The following is a 20,635-nucleotide window of genomic DNA, read 5'->3' as shown; positions in this document are numbered from 1 at the left end:
CGCGATCTCGCCCGCGCGTGCCGAGATCGGGGAAAAGCGGGGGCCGGCGACGCCGCCGGAGGCTCCGCCCGGGGCCGGCGACGCCGACGGAGGCGCCGTCCAGGGCCGGCGATGCCGCCGGAGCCCCGCGACATTCCGCGCAGCCGCCCGCGGTGCGTCGCGAACTCGCGATCTGTTTTTTTTTTATTTTTTAACTTAGGTATTAATTGAAGTTTGATAATCAATTCCTAGCTATAGTTCAAAATTATAATGTAGGGTAATTTAAATAGGCTTTATTAAATCCTATAAAATTATCAAAAAATTTATTTTTTATTTTTAAATATTTATATTAAATTTTTAATTTTAATTAATATATTTTATATTTTAAAAATATCGAAACTATACCGGCACGGTACGATACGGTACCGAAACTGTATCGTTCCGGTCCGGGACCGAAACTCCGGTACGGCTCGATATTTTAAACCTTGATTACATTACCCAAGGTCAAACACCAAGAGGCTCTTGCCAGGCATAATGCTTAAGAGAACTAAGCTTCATTGATTAGTTTTACCCTTATAAAAGATCATATCAAACAAATAGTCAAATGTTTTCTTATAACAATTTGCATATATAAGAGCATAGATCCTTGTCGGACTTTACTATTTGTCATTATAATTGTGGAAGAATTATTCCTCGTAAAACCCTAGTCAACTCCCATCTAGCTTTATATAGGTTTTATAATGAATAAAGAATGTTATGACCAGGGATTAAAATGCCGAGCCGAGCCGCCCGATACGGGCAAAATTTACCGTTCCGCCGCGGTATCGGCACCGGCACAGCATCGGAACCGTTTTTCCGGCATGAAAACGCCGCCGGAGGCGTCGCCCGGGCGCGGCGACGCCTCCGGAGGCGTCGCCCGGGCCCGGCGACGCCTCCGGAGGCGTCGCCCGGGCCCGGCGACGCCGTCGGAGGCGACGCGCGGGGCCGGGAGTTGCCTCAGCGGGCGGCGAGCGTGCTGCCAGCGCGCGATCCTTTTTTTTTATTTTTTTATTTTTTAACTTAGGGTTTAATTAAGGTTTAATAATCAACTCCTAGCTATAGTTCAGGATAATTTAAATAGGGTTTAGGGATAATTTAAATAGGCTTTAATAAAATTCATAAAATTAGTTTATTATTTTTAAAAAATATTTTATTTTTTATTTTTAAATATTTAGATTAAATTTTTTATTTTAGTTAATATATTATATATTTTAAAAATACCGAAACTATACCGGCACGGTACGATACGGTACCGAAACTGTATCGTTCCGGTCCGGGACCGAAACTCCGACACGGCTCGATATTTTAAACCTTGGTTATGACCACTTACACATTATATTTACACGAGCTCAAAATCAAGGATTGAAATCTCGAACCATTTCGCACGATATTGGCAAAAATTTTCGTTCCACCAGCGGACCAGCACCAGCATCAGCACAGCATTCCGGAGGTATCGCGCGGGCCTCGGTCACGCAGCTCACGCATGTATCGGTCGCAATCGCGAGAATTTTTTTTAAACTTAAGTTTTAAAACTTAGATTTTAATAATCAAATTCAAGCTATAGTTAGGATAATTTAAATAGGCTTAATTAAAACCTCTTAAAATTATCCTATTATTTTTTTTTAAAAAAAATATTTTATCTTTTATTTTTAAATATTTAGATTAAAATTTTTTTTTAGTTAATATATTTTATATTTTAAAAATATTGAAATTACACTGACATGGCACGATACGATATTGAAACTGTATCGTTTCGGTCCAAGACCGAAACCTCGACAAGGCTCAAAATTTAAAACCTTGCTCAAAACACTTCCCTCAAGCAAATATCAAAAATCCTATATAAACTCAACTTGTTATAATTGTATTCAAACTCTAGGCCCTCTTAATGATTTGGCTAATAAATCTATTAACCAATTATTAGAACTAATAAAAGAAGTGATGATCTCATCAAATTGCACTTTCAAAATCAACAATCAATCTATACATGCTTTGTCCTATTATAAAACACAATATTTGGGGTTATAAACATCACAACTTGATTGTCAACACTATAAGGATGTATCCTAGCTCAATCATTAAATTCTTAATGCAAATGAACTCACATGTTGCTTAGAAATAAAGTTATCTCCTAAGAAACACAATGACCAAATATAGATCATCTATCAATAGGAGTATTTATTTGAAGATGACCTCAATGAAAAAATAAAGTACATGTCCCTAAAGCACTTTTCAGATAATGTAAAATCCTAATAGTTGCAGTCCAATGGAAAAATTGTCTAATTACACTAACACGTAAGATAGTTTAATTTTCCTACCAACCTTTTATATTTCAAACGAGTAATTATTGTCTCCACTATCCTAGTACTAATCTAACATTAGGCTGCATGTCAACTAATTTGATCCCTACCATGTTAGCTTCTTCAAGCACATCAATTACATAGATTGTGAAATACTGATATTTCTCCTAAGTGAACAATTTTTATACTTAAAAGAAACTTGAGATCACTCAGATCTTTAGTATGGAAATGGTAATGGAGATAGCTTCAACTATGTAATTCTAGAGGAATCATCACACGTAATGATAATGCCTTCAATGTAGACTAAGAAAAATACATCTTCCTAGTTAAGAAATGAGGTGGAAGAGTGAGTCTCCATACCACTGATGGTCTTATTACATTGAAAAAGAGCTAAGCCAAACTTCCCAAACCAACCTGTCGAGGAGATTGTTTTATCCTGAATAATAATTTCTTCAACTTACATATTGAACCAATTACTCTTTGAACAACAAACTCCGGAGGTTGCTCCATACAATCCTCCTGCGAAATATCATGGGCAAAATCATTTTTTATGTCAAGCTGATCAATAGGCCAATGAAAGACAATGACAAGGGAGAGAGATGCGAAGTCAAATACACAGCCACATGAGAATCAAGGTAGTTGGCATAATAAATCTAAGTGTAGCCCTTGGCCATTAAGCGAGTTTAAGTTGAATATTTGAGTAAGAAACCTCACCTACACCCTACTATATCCTTCCCAAGAGGGAGAAGCACCAAATTTCTAAGTGTCATTAGACTAAAATGCATGCATCTCATTCACTATAGTTTGCCTCCATCCAACATCTAAAAGTGCCTCTAAGATATTTCTGGAAGTTGACTGTGAGAATAAAGAAGAAAATAAAGACAACATATATAGGTGACAATAAAGCATAGGATATAAAACAAAAAAGTTAATATGAGTTGGAAAAGTTTTTAGTACCTTTATGCAAAGTAATAGAAATGTCAAGATCAAATGAACATTTAGGATGACTATTGATGGCTTGAGAAAGTGAATATGAGTTAGAACACTTATGAGTACCCTTGTGCAAAGCAATAGAAATGCCCAAGACAAAAGAAAGATCTAGGATGACAATTGATGGCTCCAAAATAGGAAGTCTCAAGCATGTGTTGAAGTATCTTCATAGTGTGGACATTGATTCTACACCCGCAGAGGAGGCACCTCATGTAGTGAACCTTAGAAGGTGGAGGGTGTTCCACAATTAGAGAGGGGAAGGATAGTGGTGTAGGTATAGCAAGAACTTCCTTGACTAGCTTGAATAGAGATGGTGTAAATCGGTAGAAAGGAATAGACTTGAAGGACACATCACTAGACATAATGACACAACAAGACTCAAGAGAATAACAACAATAGCCTTTTTAAAGGTATGAATAACCAAGAAAGATGCACTTACGAGACTGTGGAGACAACTTATCACAATCAAGGGGCAAAAAATGGACAAATCAAGTGCATCCAAAGCTCCATGATGGACGAACAACATATAAAAAGGATCGGCTTCTAGCATTGATCTACAAACAATGGTTGTGGGTGATTGAATAAGCGATGACAATTGTACACTCAGAGGTGGCGAATGGCACAATGAGATTGGGAATGATGAGACCATAGGAGTAATAATGACACATACACATATCTTAGAGTTGAAAGAGAGAAGCTTGTGATTAGAGAGAAACAAGATGATAGAGAGCTAGTGTTGCATATAAAGGAGTCGACAGTATCATATTCGAGGGATGACATTCGATGGAGAGCCAAGAGACAAAAATCGCGCATATGACAAGCTCACGGCGACAATGATCGTGCAGATGATGAACATGCAGTGAGGGATTTGTCGACATATTACCTTGGTAACTTTGAATAACTACAGCTTCTCTTCCCTCCCAATTTTTAAAATCCTAAACGCATCTCCGGTTATCTCCCCACCACCAGGATAATTGATGCCTTCCCTTCTCTTTTCATTCACTTGTATTCATTTGCAGGGACAATCATCCCTCTCCCAACTCTATTGCTCACAATATCAAGTCTCCTGCCAACCCTAGGTAGTAGTCCTACTCGAATCCTAATTGCTTCTAACTACTAAACCATCTCCTTCTCCACTATATGAGTACAATGACTTGCTTGACACCCTTAATCATTTCCAAGGGTTGAGGAAATTCTCATGGACTAGGTCTCAGATATTGGCCATTTTAGAGGCCTTTCTCTACGCACCGACAATCTTTTACGTGGTTTGGATCCCTTGTCCTACTCAACGGATTGTCCACCATTAGGTGGATCACTCCTGTAATTTCACAATAAAGCTTTTCCTTTAAGAGGCAAAGAAACCTAACTTCTCTTACAGCATATAACAATTAGAATTACAGTATATAATAAATAATAAGAATAAGAGAACAATTGATGAAAACTCATAGAGAAGGACTCCTTAAGCTCTTGGTCATTTTTCTCGACCACTTAGTTGTTAGAATAAATAGTATTACTGAGAGAAAACGCAACCAACACTCATAGAGTAGCTCATAATGACTAGCCAATAGTTAGTTTTCGAACAAAGTTTCAATCAACCACTGGAATTTAAAAATTGTGCATTGCACGACAATGTTCGACAGTTCAACAGCTCAAATAAGTCTTAGTTAACTTAAATTTGTATAATTGATTAGAACCCTAGTTTAATTAGCTCAAGCTCAAGAAAAAGAATTTTATTCTCGAGCAGAGAGTTTATAATTGAATTAACAATCAACTCAAGACTAACAGAAAAAAAGAATTCTGAGCAGAGAGTTTGCAATCAAATCTACAATCTACTTAACACTCCAATCAATTAGATCATCATTTAATCGACTTAAACAATTTGCTCAAGGATCCTAACTTTTCTTAATATAAGCTTAGTAAGCCCCCGTAAAGCTTCAAGACCAAGCTTGACCATAAACTACACCAGAAATCTATTGTTCCTTGGTCTAAGGCTCTCTACAAGCTAACTAGATAGTCCCTACCTAGTTTATCCACGTCATCCATTGATCATGTTACCCAAAAGCATAAACCTAGATTACAAGTCACTTACAATCTCTTATAGCTCGCTATCTTCCAAACCTTCATTTGTGGCAACTTTATGTTGCCCAATAGTCGAAATTCCATCAAGTTCTCAGTTTTTTAAAAGCACCAAGCTCTCTAAGCTTATTTCACATACCATCGTTTGCTAGGTTACTTATGTAGTCCACCTCTTATTAGGCTTACCTAGAAATTACCTCCATTAGGTCTTCAATCCTTCATATGCATCAAGCACTTCTAGCTTGCTCAATATGTTATCCTTTGCTAAGTCATCTATAGAGTTCTCCTTGTTTCAGGCCGTTAAAGTTGTTGAGCTTTCAAATGGCCCATGTTACTCACCGAAAGTGTACCACATTGGGATTTCCCTAGTCCCTTGGATGTCCCATCATCCCTCGACAATTACCTCTGAGTGTCTCTCGTACTAGACCTTTGAGCCATTAAGCCAAACTAACATGATTCGACTCTGTCGAGTCACTTCATTTGCAACCTGTCAAATCTATGCAAACTTGATACACACACATCTTTACCAGACACATGAAAACATCTATAAGGTAATATGGTTAAATCTAACCACTTACAGATTGTTGTACCAACAATTTCCCAAAAACTCTTGAGATCATTGTTGCACTAACATTTGCTCCCTAGGTTTCGATTACTATAATGAAACAGTGCATGCTCAATTACCCTCTACCCTATAAAGAAAATTTGGCAATTCTATTTAAGGAAAGCAGTGAATTGATAAGGCAAATTTTTTAACAAAAATAGAAAAGAGGTACAAGGATATTGCAAAAAACAAATGGCAATAATTACAAGAAAGGAAGTAGAGCATGCTCACATCCCCTTTTAATCCTAATCTTGGTCATAACCCGATTTCCAAAAAAAGCATTATTTCTTTTAAAAAGTGAGGGCAATTTTAATTTATTTAAGAAAAATGTAAACTTTCAGAAAGAGAGGAAGCAAGGACATTGCAGAAAGAGGGAGGTGAAGCAATGGATGCCTTGATCCTCTTTTCATCCCTAAGCATGGTTGCAAGCCCACTTTTCCATAAAAAATGCATTATATCCTTTTAAAAAGGAAGGAAGGGGGGTTGAAGCAGTGAATAAAATGAGGTAACTTTTCACAGAGAGAGAAGCAAGACATTTTGAAATGGGGGAGATGATACTAATCAAAAAACATTAAATTTGAAGTAGTTACTTTTCAATCTTCATCTCAAGTTTCCTCTCTTCTCCCAAGTCTAAAATGTTGTAATATAGTATATTTCATCATTAATTCTTTTTAATTTGCATTCATCTTGTATACATAATTTAAAATGAGATTAGAGTAAGATTTAAAATTTCAACCCGTGCTAGAGTTTCGATATATGACTGGAACGATATGGTTTCGGTATCGTATTATGTACTATTTTAATATTTTTTTAACATAAAATATATTAATTAAAAATATTTTTATTAATATTGGATCGTTATAAATGTTTATTTTGAAGTTATATTTGAGATGTTGAATATTGAGTTTAAGTTTTAATATTATGTTGTGAAATATTTGATTTTTATTGAGTAAAAGTCGATTTAGGTTAGGTTAACTAAAGTCCATCAAAAAGGTTTAAATTATATTAAATTTAGATATATTTTGATCAATTTAAAATTAAATTAAATTTATATATATATTAATTTAGTTTATTACTAGTAATACATTTCAAAAAATTAAAAATTATATTATATTTAATTATTTTTATCTACGAAGGAAAAAGAATAATCATCTTTAAAGAGGTTATGAGGTTTTGTTTTTCCTCTATGTACCTTAAGAGGTATTTTTTTCTCTTTATTTATTTTGATGGAGGAAAAACTAATAAATGAAAGAGGAAAAAAAATTAATGGATAAAAGAGAAAAAATTAAGAAAGAAAATTTTAATAGGAAAAAGGAAATACCTATTTAAAAATAATAATAATAACCTTTAAATTTAAATTTTTAAAAATTAAAATAAAATAATAAAAGGAGTCGTCACAAGGGTCGCAATGGCCTCTGCGCCCCAGAGAAGGCCGTGCGGGGGTCATGGCAACCTTTGCACCCCTATGGAGACTACCATAGGGATCTGACACCCTCCGCGACCTCGCGAAGTCGCCACGAGGTCACAACGGCTTTGCGATTGTTATGCTAGTATTGTGTCGGTGTCGATCGACGGATGGAATGATAACTTCTATCCATGTCGACCGACATGACACAAAATTAAAAACCATAAAATAGATATTGTTCCTCTTCTACCAGTCTTATATAAGAGTCACTAACTGACTTGGCAACTTCTTCCTCTCATAAAGCAAGTGACCATTCAATTTACCCCTCTTAAAATAGATATTAGAATCTTAAACTAATTTTTATCAATCATTTTGTCAATTTCAAGTTAAAAATATAGATTATACTATTTATCTTCCATTATGCTTTCTCACGAATAGGTGATCAAACTTTACATACTCTTCTCTTTCATATTAATGTCAAACATCACTGAGTCTCCCTTCTGGTATAATGCCTCATCTTGAGAGTCTAAGTCCATAACTTTATATTTAGTACAACCTTTCACAAGTTTCCACTTTATTCTCAAAAATTGTAAAAATCTATCATATATTTAATGTTAAGTCAAGTAGATTATGCCAAATTATTTAAAAACTATCATTGGCTTTGCCAATGAGATTCTCTAAAAGATAGTTATCAGTTTCAAACTTAATGTCACTTTTAAAAGGTCGATCCAAAACATCACATCATTAAGATTCTCAACCATTGCACTAGCATTTGTCTTTGTCCAATAAGTTTTCCCATTTTTATCCATGAGGTTATTTTCTATTTTATATAACAAATAATATCCATCATCTAGCTTGAGGTATGTCATGACTAGAAGGAGGTGAATAGGCACGTGTAATTTTTGTTATGTTCGTTCTTTTTTTCTCTCCTACAAAACGTTAGTACGAAGTGGAATATACGAATAATAAAAGAACAAATTACATGCACAACAATAAAAAGAGTAAACACAAATACCTCTATAATTTACGTGGTTTGAAATCTCTAATTCATACTCCACGGTCTATAATCCATCAGTAGATCATTCTAGGTAACACCACTATACTTTCTTCTTCGCACACCTTTCGTAGATGAAAAAACCTTTTACAATCCTATCCTTTTACGGCAAATACAAGACGGACAAAATTACAATTGAATAGAAAAATGAAATACAATAATAACAAAAGTTACACAAGTAAAGATTGTTGTTTGGTTACTGTAGGTCTTGTATGTTGTTCAAGAGAGTCGTGGAATCCAACAGCACTTTCTCTGCAACTAATCATAGGTGGTACTTCGAAATCTTCACAAGATCAACTTATAGTCCTTTTGTTCACGAGTCATCAGCCAATTGCTTGCTTTAGATTAGTCAACTACTTCACATGAGTAAACTGCTCTCTGATCATCAATTGACTCCTCTGTGGCACGTAGCCTATTTTGTTTGGAACTAGACCTCTTCTTCATGCAATTGATTTATCAATCGATTACTTGCTTACCATCAATAGATTGAAACAAATAAAATCATGACTGAATCATCTGCTTCAAATGTCCACATTGTTTGTTGACTATGTTAGCAGTCAACTACTGATATATCATCAATCAACATTTATGCACCAATCGACTACTCAATTGATTGATCCACAAAATATTTTGTTTATTGGCATTCTAGCCCAAGTTGATCGTCAAGTCAACACTTACTCAGTCGACTTCTAACCAACATCAATCGACTTCTCATACCCTAAATCCTTTCAGACAACAACTACGTGATTTCAGATCCATTAGTCCACTAAACCTTCTCCGTTAGTCGATTGTTACTCTAAATTCAACCATACCAAGGCTAAGTCTATAATATGCCAAAAGATTTCATATTTCCAGAACTTCCTTATATGTCTAGTATATGTTGACCTCGTGTTAGCAAGACTTAAAGTTTGCCTAGTATAGTATCGAATTGATTTTAATCTATTGGGACTTCGTATGCCTAGGAACTCCTCGTCTCTGATACTTCCCCCATTACCCTCTCAGCCTACTAGAACATTCCCTTGACTAGCCTCACCATCAAGATTTCCACTTGCTTAACATCATTGCTAGGATTTCCACTTGCCTAGTGTTCACTTCTCTAAGATTTCCACATTTATTTAGAGTTCACTTCTCCAAGACTTTTATTTCTATAAGCATTCGGTTACATTTAACTTGTCTGGACTTTTGCACACATGACTAACATCCAGTCCTCCACGACCTATTAGAATTTTCCATTAACACTATACTATTTAGAAGAAACAAGTATTTAGTCTACTAAACCCACTTGGACTTCTCATTTGTCAAGTGTTTAGTCAAGCTTGGCCCACTTAGACAATCAAATATTCTAGTCAACCTTAACCTACTTAACACCCTTACAACAATCATCAAATATATTGCTCAAATATCAAAACCCAAAATCATAGTCAACCTTGACCAGGGGTCATGTCATATAAGTTGTCATTGGGTGGGTATATTATATATATATATATATATATATATATATATAGTGTATATATAATATATATATGGTGTAATAGTTCTCTTTAGAGAATAACAATACAATAATTTCCCTGAATCAAGATAGCAATATTTTCTTATTTTTCATTATAAAAGTTAATGACTAAAATATTTTCTATGACATTTATTTTCACCTATAAAGCATCCCTACAATGTTTCTACCATTATATACTGTGTGACTCATCCAAGTATCATTACACTAACTAATGCATCCAAAAAATTTATCACCAAACAAGTGCAAAAGGCATGTGTCTACAACAATGAATATGATTATGAAATTCGTGATTCCTCTAGCAACATTCTAGCATATGCTGAGCAAGGTTGCTAACTTCTAAGCAAGTGCCTTCAGTTTGCAAGACTTTATAACTTTTTAATATTTGCAGTAAATAAACTGAATCCAAACTTCTCATTTAATATAAATCTTCATCTCATCTTCAAATTATACTTCACCTTAAAAGTACTAAGAAAAGTGTATTTGTTGAAGTACAAAATTGTTGCAATTTATTATGAAATTATAACTACCCATGAGTCAGCTATTTTGGGTCAGTTACACGTTTCCTGTATGCCACTAACTTCAGTAAATCTATATTGCTAGTAATATCGGTACCCTCAGAAATTACACAAAATATAATACTGAAATATTCTTTTGAAAAGGTCAATGTGATTATCAATCATAAAGATTAAAATACTCACTAAACAAATAATAGAACAATATATTGCAATGATTGAATGAACATAATATCCAGTGGTATTGTTGATCTAAGTTATATGAGGCACAAAAATTACGTTAAGCTAACTGAAGAATATATATGGTTCAAAATAATAATCCAATAACTTTTTTTTTAAACCCGCCAAAGTCGGTCCCAAGCCAAGTTGAAAAAGGGCGAGGATTGCACGTTAGGTTGTCAACCAACGTGAACTTCCAAGCAAATATTCAATGAATAGATCCATCAAATTATTGTGTTAATATTAGGATGTTCCTTATAAGGAATGCATTGCAAGGCTGGACTATAACATTTTAGCAAGGACCACTACATCTCCATGAGAAGTTAGGTGTAATGTTAAATATGCAAAAATTCTCAGACCATAGGTTAGGTAAGAACAAATATTATAGAAAATTTAATTGTTTAAGATTTAGAATATAAAATCTATGAACACTTACTAGTAAAACAATGGAGGTAATAGATACGATGATTAAGAGAAGAATTAATATTTTTATGTGTACAAAAGATAAAATGGATAGGAGAGAAAATAGATATGATAGAGAATTCGAAATTTAAATTATAACACACAAGAATGAGTAAAATAAAAAATAAAGTAAATATTGTTGTCAATAGTTCACCAAAGAATGAAGTAGTGGGAGTAGTTAGCAAAAGAGATAAGATTATAGCTCTCAAGTTAGTAGTGGCGAAAGAAACTATTAATGTAATTAGCATATATGCACCTCAAGTAGAATTAGTTGAACACACCAAATCTAGATTTTGAGACGACCTAAATGAGGTATTACAAAATATTCCACAAACCGAAATAATTTAAATAGGAGATCTAAATAGGCTTATAGGAGTAAAAAATAAGGAACATGATAGGATGTATAGAGGTTATAGGTTTGGAACAAGAAATGAAGAACGAAAAAATATATTGAATTTTGTAACAACATATGACCTTATAATAGTTAATACGTTTTTTTAAGAAAAAAGAAGAATATTTAGTTACGTTTAAAAGTGAGAATAATAAATCGCAAATTAACTTTCTTATGGTTAGGAAGAAAAATAAAAAAATTTGTAAAAAAATTATAAGATTATCCTCGGAGAAAATTTAACTACCCAATATAAATTAGTAGTGTTGGATATACACCTCAAGCATAGTATCAATAAAAGGAAAATATGCACGACTCTCAGAATTAAATGGTGGAAATCAAAAGATGGGAAACAAAAAACATTTAAGGAGAGAATAGAAGTCCAAGTATTAAAAGAAATATAGGGTGACTTGAATATAACATAGGATAAGATGATATAAAAGTTGAAAATAGTAATAAAAAATGTACTTGATGAGTTAAAACAACCTGCACTAACAAGTAAAGAATCTTGATAAAGGAATAAGAAAGTACAAGCAAATGTGAAGAAAAAATGAACAGCTTATAAGGTATTATATACTTGTTAATAAAAACTTTAAAAAATATACAGTAGCCAAGAAAGAAGCTAAAAAATGAATAAAGTTAAAAATGAAACTTTTGAACATTTATATCAAAAATCAAATATAAAAGAAGGGGAAAGAGACATTTATAGAATAACTAAAGCGAAAGAGAAGAAGACAAGAGACATTATTCAAATAAGATATATTAAAGATAAATAAAATAGAATACTAATAAATGATAAGGAAATAAAAGAGCAATGGGAGAGGTATTTCATCAACATTTTAATGAAGGTTCAGGTGATCAATTTAACTTAGATAATTTAAATTGATTAAATGAGTATAGAAATTTAATTTTTTATCGTAAAATTCAAATTTTAGATATAGAACAAGCTTTAAATAAGATGCAAAATGAAAAAGTAATTGGACCAAATGATATTTTGATAGAGGTATGTAAGTGTCCAGGGAAAAAAGGTATTAAATGTCTTACAAAATTGTTTAACCTGATATTAAAAACTAAAAAATTATCTGATCGATAGAGGGTAAGTACTCTAATTCTCTTATATAAGAATAAAGGAAATGTACAAAATTGAGTAAACTATAAGGGTATTAAACTAATGAGTCATGCCATGAAACCTTAGTAAAAAATAATAAAAAAAATTTAAGAAAGAAGATCACAGTAACCGAAAAACAATTTGGACTTATGCTTGTAAGGTCGACAATAAAGTTATATATCTTCTTAAATAACTAATTGAAAAGTATCAAGAACAGAAACAAGACTTACATATAGTATTCGTCAACTTAGAAAAAAGTTATGATAGAATCCTAAAATAAATTATATGGAGAATTTTAGAAAAAGGAGATGTTAACATAACATATATTGAACTAATTAAATATATGTATTAGGATATAATGATAACAGTGAAAACTTCAGGTGAATTAACCGAAACATTTCCTATAAAGATAGGTTACATCAAGAATAGCTTTGAGTCTCTATCTTTTTACACTAATTATGAATGAACTCACTGGATACATCCAAGATATAATAACGAGTGCATGTTGTTTGCAGATGATATTGTTTTGCTAGATAAAACACATAGAGTAAATTCTAAACTCGAATCTTGGTAGAAAACACTAGAGTAAAAGGTTTTAGGCTTAGTAAAAATAGAATATATGAAATTTAAATTTAGTAATATTAGACGTAATAGAATAATTGTTAAGATAGAAGATGACGAATTGCCTGTAACTGAGAGTTTTAAGTCTTTAGGATCAATTTTGCGAAAGGCTAAAAGGATTGAAAGAGATGTCTTATATAGAATACAAGCGAGATGATTGAAATGGAAGAAAGTGTTAGGTGTTCTTTGTGATCGTGAAGTACCTCTAAAACTTAAAGGAAAATTTTATAAAAAAATTGTTAAACATGTTATGTTATATGAAATTGAATATTAGGCTATGACTCGAGCACACAAATAGAAGATGAGAGTTAAGTATGAGAATATTAAGGTGGATGTGTGAACATAAAAGGATAGGCAAGATAAATAATGAAAATATTAGAAAGGAAATCGGAGTTGCACCTATTGAAGGAAAACTCCAAAAGACATATCTAAGATGGTACGGACATGTACTTAAACGACCAATAAATAATTAAGTTAAGCAATATAAAACTATGACAAATGTGTATATCAAACAAGCAAAAGAAAGACCCAAAAAAACTTAATTAGTAATAATAAAATAAGATAAAATTTATTTGAATATAAATGATGATATAGTAGAGGATATAGCTCAATAACGTAGAAGGATCTATATAGCCGACTTCACTTAGTGAGATAAAGTTTGGTTGTTGTTGTTATTTTTCTTTTTTTTTTCCTTTTTTGAAGAAGAAAATAAGGAAGGAACCTCAAACAAGTCAATGAGGTTGGATTTTTACTTATTGCCTTGTGCAACACCATCATGTTCCCTAACACTTAACCTAGACTTCATCAGTAAGCTTTGGAAACTAACTATTGTCCATGTAAATATATGCTTTTTACACATGGTAAATATGAGAGTTGGGAATAGAAAAACAAGTACAGAACCTGATTTTGCATCAGGGAACTCCATTGGAGCTCGCCAAATGGTTTGTGCACCTGTATAATTCATTAAGTTCATGGTCTCCATTTTCAAACTATGGCTGTCAAATGTCTCTGCACTTTGTCGAGGTGTTCTACTTCTAGAGAAAATCTCCAAAAAGGAGTCTACCAATGCATCTGCAAATTCAGAATCATTAATATGGTACGGATACACCTTCACCTGCATAGAAACAATTCATTGTATGTCAAACACCAAAATTTAACAAGTACTAAAAGGGAAAAATAATACTTTCAGTACAACCTGTCGTTCTTCATTTTTCTCAACAAGTTCATCTAATTCATTTATCAGAACAGTTGTGGCATCTGGATCATAAAATGGCTTCCCAATTGCATCTAGAGCAGACACACCTTTTTGTGGTAAGCATATGCATACTCGTGATGATGACTTGTTGATTTTATCAGCTATGAACCTAGCGAATTTCCTGTTCTCCTCCACAGTTGTTCGCATAACTGAAACCTGTAATTTTTTTTAAAGTTGAAACTCCATATTTAATGAATACAAATAAAAGTGTAAGATTCTCCCAAGAAAGAAGGCATATGCATTAAGAATATAACCAAAAAAAATAATCAAGATGCCTACTGAATCTTTAACATGAAGAATTCTTCTTGTTGATTATTTGATTTCCTGTCAAACATGACAATTAAATTCAAATCCTTTTAAAAGGTTATGAAAGTATGAGATCAGTAAAAAAAAACATGTACAGCCATGCTGATACCAACTCAGGCTGATTATTTTATGTATTCTCTAAAATGACACAGAAACTTAACAATCTACCTACAATGGTTTATGTTATATGACAATCATTTTAAATCAATAAGGAGGCATACTTGAGATTTTATTACTTTCCTATGTAAAATAAGAATCTAAATCGAAAAAAGAAAGAATTCAATTGTATGTAATCCGTACCTTCCCTCTACTGGGAATCATGGTTTCTTTGTTGGAAATCATGAGTTTCTCATTGTTTGAATCTTGAGTCGTACCTTGAGTCATGCTAGAGTATTGATTTTTTATTGGTACAGTACAATTCCATATCATGCCAAAGTGCAAGTGTCAATGTATGGTGTCAGTAGTAAACTAGAGATGAATGAATGGAGATGTAAAGAAGAAAAACAAAAAAAAAGACAGCTACATACTGGAGCACAAGGGTTAAAGCAAACATTTCATGCCCTAACTATAATACAAGTTCGGCTCTATATCATGTTGACACTCAATGCACTTTGGCATATATCAAAACATTTTGAGATACTTTAGATGAGCTTTATTTTGCTAATACTCATTCACGTTGTTAATTCACATTAAAAATAAGAGTAGAGCAATTAGATAGTCAATTGAGTTAAATTTAGTAATATAATATCGTCCTGATACTACTATACTACTATATTTTAGCAAGTGTTAAAGCATGTTGAGATGAATTCGTATCAATTTTACTCAATCTTTTTTTACTTACATTTTCTATTTTTTAATAAGCATATGTCAATCACTAAATAGATTAAAGATGGTTTTATTCATGTTTATGTTAAGATAAAATCATATATGTTTTACTTCTATAATTTTCTTCAATTTAACACATTTACTTATATGAATTATATAATCAATTGAATTATAATTTTATAGAAGGTAAAAAAAATTACTTAAATTCGTCTTGACGTGCGTTGTAATGTGCCAAGATGTGTTGAGTATCGAAACAACATGACGCGCATCGGCAAGATCAACATAGGGGAGATTATTTGTAGTGATTAGAAGCAAGTATGGTTTGAAATCTCCCACCATACCGGACAAAATAGTTGAAAGTTGAAACACATCGTTCCAATAAATTATCGAAACTCCATACTACTTAACACTGATACAATGTCACATATGTTGTTGTGTTAATCATGTTAACGAATATCATTTCATGTCAACACTCGACACTCCTTGACATGCTAAAATTGAAATAATTTTTTTGTAGGTTGTCTTTATACAAGATAATGCCAAATCGTAGAATTTTAAATAAAAAGTAAATATTAAACTTAACTATATAATTGTCTTATCTTTTTTTTTCTTTTTTTTTCTTGTTTCCATCTCCAGTTTATCACTAGCATCATTCATCGAAACGTTAGTACACTATTAAAATAGTATTATTCCAATCAAAAGTCAAAACACAAACATAGCTCAAGATTTTGAACACTTGAATCAAGTTTTGAAATTTTAATAGAAAGATGTGTTTCAACTATGCTTCTCAGCAAAATACAAGATTTTAAACCATGAGACTCTTCAAGATTAAGATTTGGTTTTTGGTTTCTCTATGTAAAAACCTTTGGCCCCTGATATGATGCTTGTGTTTCCTCAAGACTCTTTAAAATTATTCATGGTGCCTTGGATATGTGCACTTTGAAGAATTAAGGCATTTATGACATCTTGGGGTGGTGTAATCACATTGATCATTAATGTGGCTCTCTTGTGGCTATAAAAAGAGTTATTGTATAGCACTTTGCATTGTGCGATAAACATTATGAAAGGGGTTGAGAGAGAGTCTTGAAGGTGTGAGTACAAAGTTTGTGAGTGTGATTTTCTACTCAAAGTTTGTGAGTGTGATTTTCTACTCTTGGTTGTACACCTTTTGTTACAAATAAAGCTTTTGCGCTTGCCTCATGGATATAGCTCTCATTTTGTAAGTGAACTACATAAATTTAAAAATAGTGTCTCGTTCTTGTGCAATTATATTATTAGTTTCTTCTCTAACCCTCATGGTATTAGTGTTATCACAACATGGTTTGTTAGATTGTCTCCAACCATGTTATCCAAGATTTTTAAAGCCAAGCTTAAGGTGGAGAAATTAGAGAGGTATATCAATTAATTTTTAGCAAATTAAAGTGAATGTTTAACGCTTATATAAACTTTTGAAAGGAACAAAAGCAAACCCCACTGTATCAAATATCAATTGAGAGAATATAGATCTTTGTGTTCCAAGTACCATTCAACTTTGCCTTGTTGATCAAATTCTTTATAATGTTGCTAAGGAAAGGTTTGTAAGTCAACTTTAGACAAAATTAGAGGGCTTTTACATGACAAAGTCTCTTAGCAACCAACTTTATTTGAAGAGGCAATTATACACCTTAAGAGATGAAAAAAGTTACTTTTGTCTAAGAGCATTTGAATAATCATAATAGAACTTCTCAATATTAATGCTCAAATTAAAGATGAAGCTAGCATTATTATTGTCGTTGAGATCTTTGGCTCCCTCTTATAATTATCTTATTACTAAACTAACCTATGATAAAGAGACTAGATTCGGATATTGTCTCTTAACTTCGTTGTTAGAAGAACTAAACAGGAATTCCAACAATAGGGAGAATCAAGTTGAAGGTTTATTTGAAAGAAGATACAAATATAAGCAAGAACCTAACTATCAAAGTCGATCTAGATCAAAATCTAAAATTGCGATGAATGTCATGTGCTACTACTGTAAGAAACAAGGATCTATTATGAAAGAGTATTGGAAACTCAAAGCCAAAGGAACAAAATGTAGAAGGCTAAGACTACTAGCATTGCAAATCTCTTGAAACTAATCATTTTTTAAAGCACTTATGCTCCTGCCATATTTATGCTAATAAGAATTGGTTTAGTACGTAAGTCAATTTTTGAGAGATTGTTATTATGGGAAATAATGTCAGGTGACACAATTGGTGTTAGACAAAATTTAATATGTTTGATGGAATAATCAAAATTTTTATAGATGTGAGATATGCTTTTGATATAAAAAAAAAAGTAATGTCCTTGGGAGAACTTAGACTCTAACGTACAAAGTTATTGCAAAAAATGACAAACTAAGGTATTAAAAGGCAATCTTGCGGTAACAAGAGGTAATAGATTAGTAAACTTTACGAGCTTTCTAACAATCACAATGACAAGTCAAGTTACAATCATGGCATATGCAACATAGGGCATATGAGAGAGCAAGGCAAGATAGAGCAAGGTTAAGCTCCTTAGAGGTATAAAATTTTGAAAGCTAGATTTTTATGAACATTGTGTCTTATACTTGTATATCATCATGTTTCTTTTCTAGCTGCATCTCATTCCACTAATGGAATTCTTGATTATGTGCATTCTTGATTATGAGGGGCCTTCCTCCTCAAGTTCTTACAAAGGGCAAATTAGTTACTTTGTTTCTTTATTGATAACTAATGAGGATAAAGATGGCAATCCAGATAAGAATCAGAAATTGATTTCAAATTACCGATGACTAATCATATTTGGACTACAATCTCAATCATATTTATCTTTATTTTCATATTTGTTACATGATAATAATTATATATTACCTTGCTTATTATTATATTTTTCATATATTATTTTAACAATCTATATAAATAGGTTTGTTAGCCTATGATGATAATAATTATAATAATAATGAAGTAATTATCTTCTCTTTATTTTTCTCTTTATTCTTTCTTTCTATCTCTATCTATTTCAACATGATATCAGAGCGATGATCTTTCACTTTTCTTTTCTTTCAACCACCATCAACCCACGGATTATTGCAAAGAATAACCATCAATTTGAGCAAGTTGGACTCCAACGGATTCATCTCTACCACGCTTGATGACTCCGTCAAGCTCTTCCTCGTCAGCATCAAGATAGACAACGAGGTGATGCAAAGGTCAGGACAGACAATCATTGTGATTAGAGCAATCGACACCGTCCTCACCTTCGGTGTCAACTCCGCCACCATTCTCGCCCTACGGAGCCTCTTCTCGCAAGGTATGAAACGAATATCATGATTGCTCTTCCTCTACTTCGTCACTACCTACCTCGTCCTTGCCTAAATCCTTGCCAAGACCAAACTACTCAACTCAAAGATCGGACACATCTCCATCTCCGCTACCATGGCCAACAACGCCATCATGTGGACCCTCTTCACCCTCACGCTCGATCTCTCAGAGTTTGACCCGCTCTCGTCACTCTGGATCACCCTCTCCGGGTTCGCCTTCATGACCTTCTACTTCATTTGCGTCCAATCGATGATGCATCGGCTGTTGCAAAGGATCCTTGATGGCCTTGCGACTTCCACGTCTGCCTCCTTCTCAACTTCATGATGCTCTCTAAGGTGCTAACGGAATCCATAGGTGTCTACTCCATCACCAGGGCATTCTTCGCCGGACTGATGTTGATGACGTTGTTGACAGTGTTCCTTCGTCGGCACAAGTGGCACTTAGTGGGGACCACAACAACATGGTTCCTCCTCAAACGCAATGCAGAAGGACATCTTCCAAGCCATCAATCTCATGAGTTCGACGAAGGACGTGAACGAGCTCCAGGAGGTGTTTGAGTTTCATGAGGCATGACCGTCGTCGTGATGTTCGGCACCTTCCTCGATTACTGGTTCACCGTCTACTACATCGAAAGGATCGGAAGCAACCTACATGACCATAATGTCGCCCTCTTCACTCTCACTTGCTTCTTTACCAACTTCAACACCAACAACAACACCTTCCTTCTGCCGACGGAGCTCTTCCCAACTCGAATCCGCTCCACCTACCATGCCATTAGCGCCGCCTCCGACAAGGCCGACGCCTTCATTGCCACCTTCGTCATGCAGAATTACACGCTGAACTAGGAGCCGGATAAAATCCACAAGGTCCTCATCGTCCTCGCCTTCACCAACATGCTCAGATTCTTTTTCACCTTGTGTCAGAGATCAAGGGGCGGTCCCTCAAGGAGATCTCCAACGAGAACAAGAGAGCCAGAGTTTGCGCCAATGCTTGCGAGGAGCACCACATCTTCCGCCGCATTGTTCTACTCTTCTTTGATGGAACAGACGACAAGGAGGCACTCACCTATCACTAGCGGCCATAGAGAAGGGTGATCCATGGCACGTCCCATGGCCGTGGGGAACCCAACCCCTCTTTCTCTCTTCACTCCGCCAAGTTTCTCTTCTCCTCTTCGACAAAGCAGCGGCAAGAATTGTCTTCAATCTCTCCACGAGGACCAAAAGCAAATCCTCTCCTTACCATCTCCTTGCTCTCCTTCTTCATCAGCATCGGGAAGTACTACAACTTCGGAGCCATGGACGAGTACCTCACCACGCACACGCTGCTAGAGGATGCTATCCAAGATCATCATTTTTCGAGGTAGGCTAGTTCGTCCAGGACGAGAAGTCCTTGCATGGTGATTGGCCCTCATTATGATGCTAGAGAGGGATCTTCCTATGGTGTGCCTTGGCGTCGCCTCATTGGCCACTCTCAGTTTATCCAAGACATAGTCCTCTCTTCCGATGGCCAGTTCGCCTTATCTGACTCCTAGGAGGGTGACCTTTGCCTCTGGGATCTCGCTACCAAACTCGCCAATTAAGGATGTCTTCTCCGTCACCTTCTCTGTCGACAACTTCCAGATTGTGTCAACCTCACACGACTACCGCTAGATAGGGAATTACTGAT

General features: G+C 34.2%; 1 protein-coding gene across 2 annotated transcripts in view; it reads right to left on the bottom strand.

The window, feature by feature from the left end:
* The window catches only part of LOC141845019 (toMV susceptible protein tm-1(GCR26)), a 45,829-nt gene that overhangs the window by 12,708 nt on the left and 12,486 nt on the right, over positions 1 to 20,635 (bottom strand). The window contains exons 4-5 of one of the 2 annotated variants that reach the window (XM_074733020.1): positions 14,460 to 14,675; positions 14,165 to 14,378 (exon numbers count right to left, since the gene is read on the bottom strand). In XM_074733020.1, coding sequence (XP_074589121.1) covers positions 14,165 to 14,378; positions 14,460 to 14,675 — 430 coding nt within the window. The remainder of the gene's footprint in view (positions 1 to 14,164; positions 14,379 to 14,459; positions 14,676 to 20,635) is intronic. The other variant, XM_074733021.1, reaches the window with a different exon arrangement.

This window comes from Curcuma longa, chromosome 14, assembly GCF_044706935.1.
Source record: "Curcuma longa cultivar G26 ecotype Majalengka, Jawa Barat chromosome 14, ITB_CL_G26_1.1, whole genome shotgun sequence".
Taxonomy (NCBI): domain Eukaryota; kingdom Viridiplantae; phylum Streptophyta; class Magnoliopsida; order Zingiberales; family Zingiberaceae; genus Curcuma; species Curcuma longa.
The sequence above is the reverse complement of the archived record's forward strand: the minus strand, read 5'-3'. Positions and strand labels throughout refer to the sequence as shown.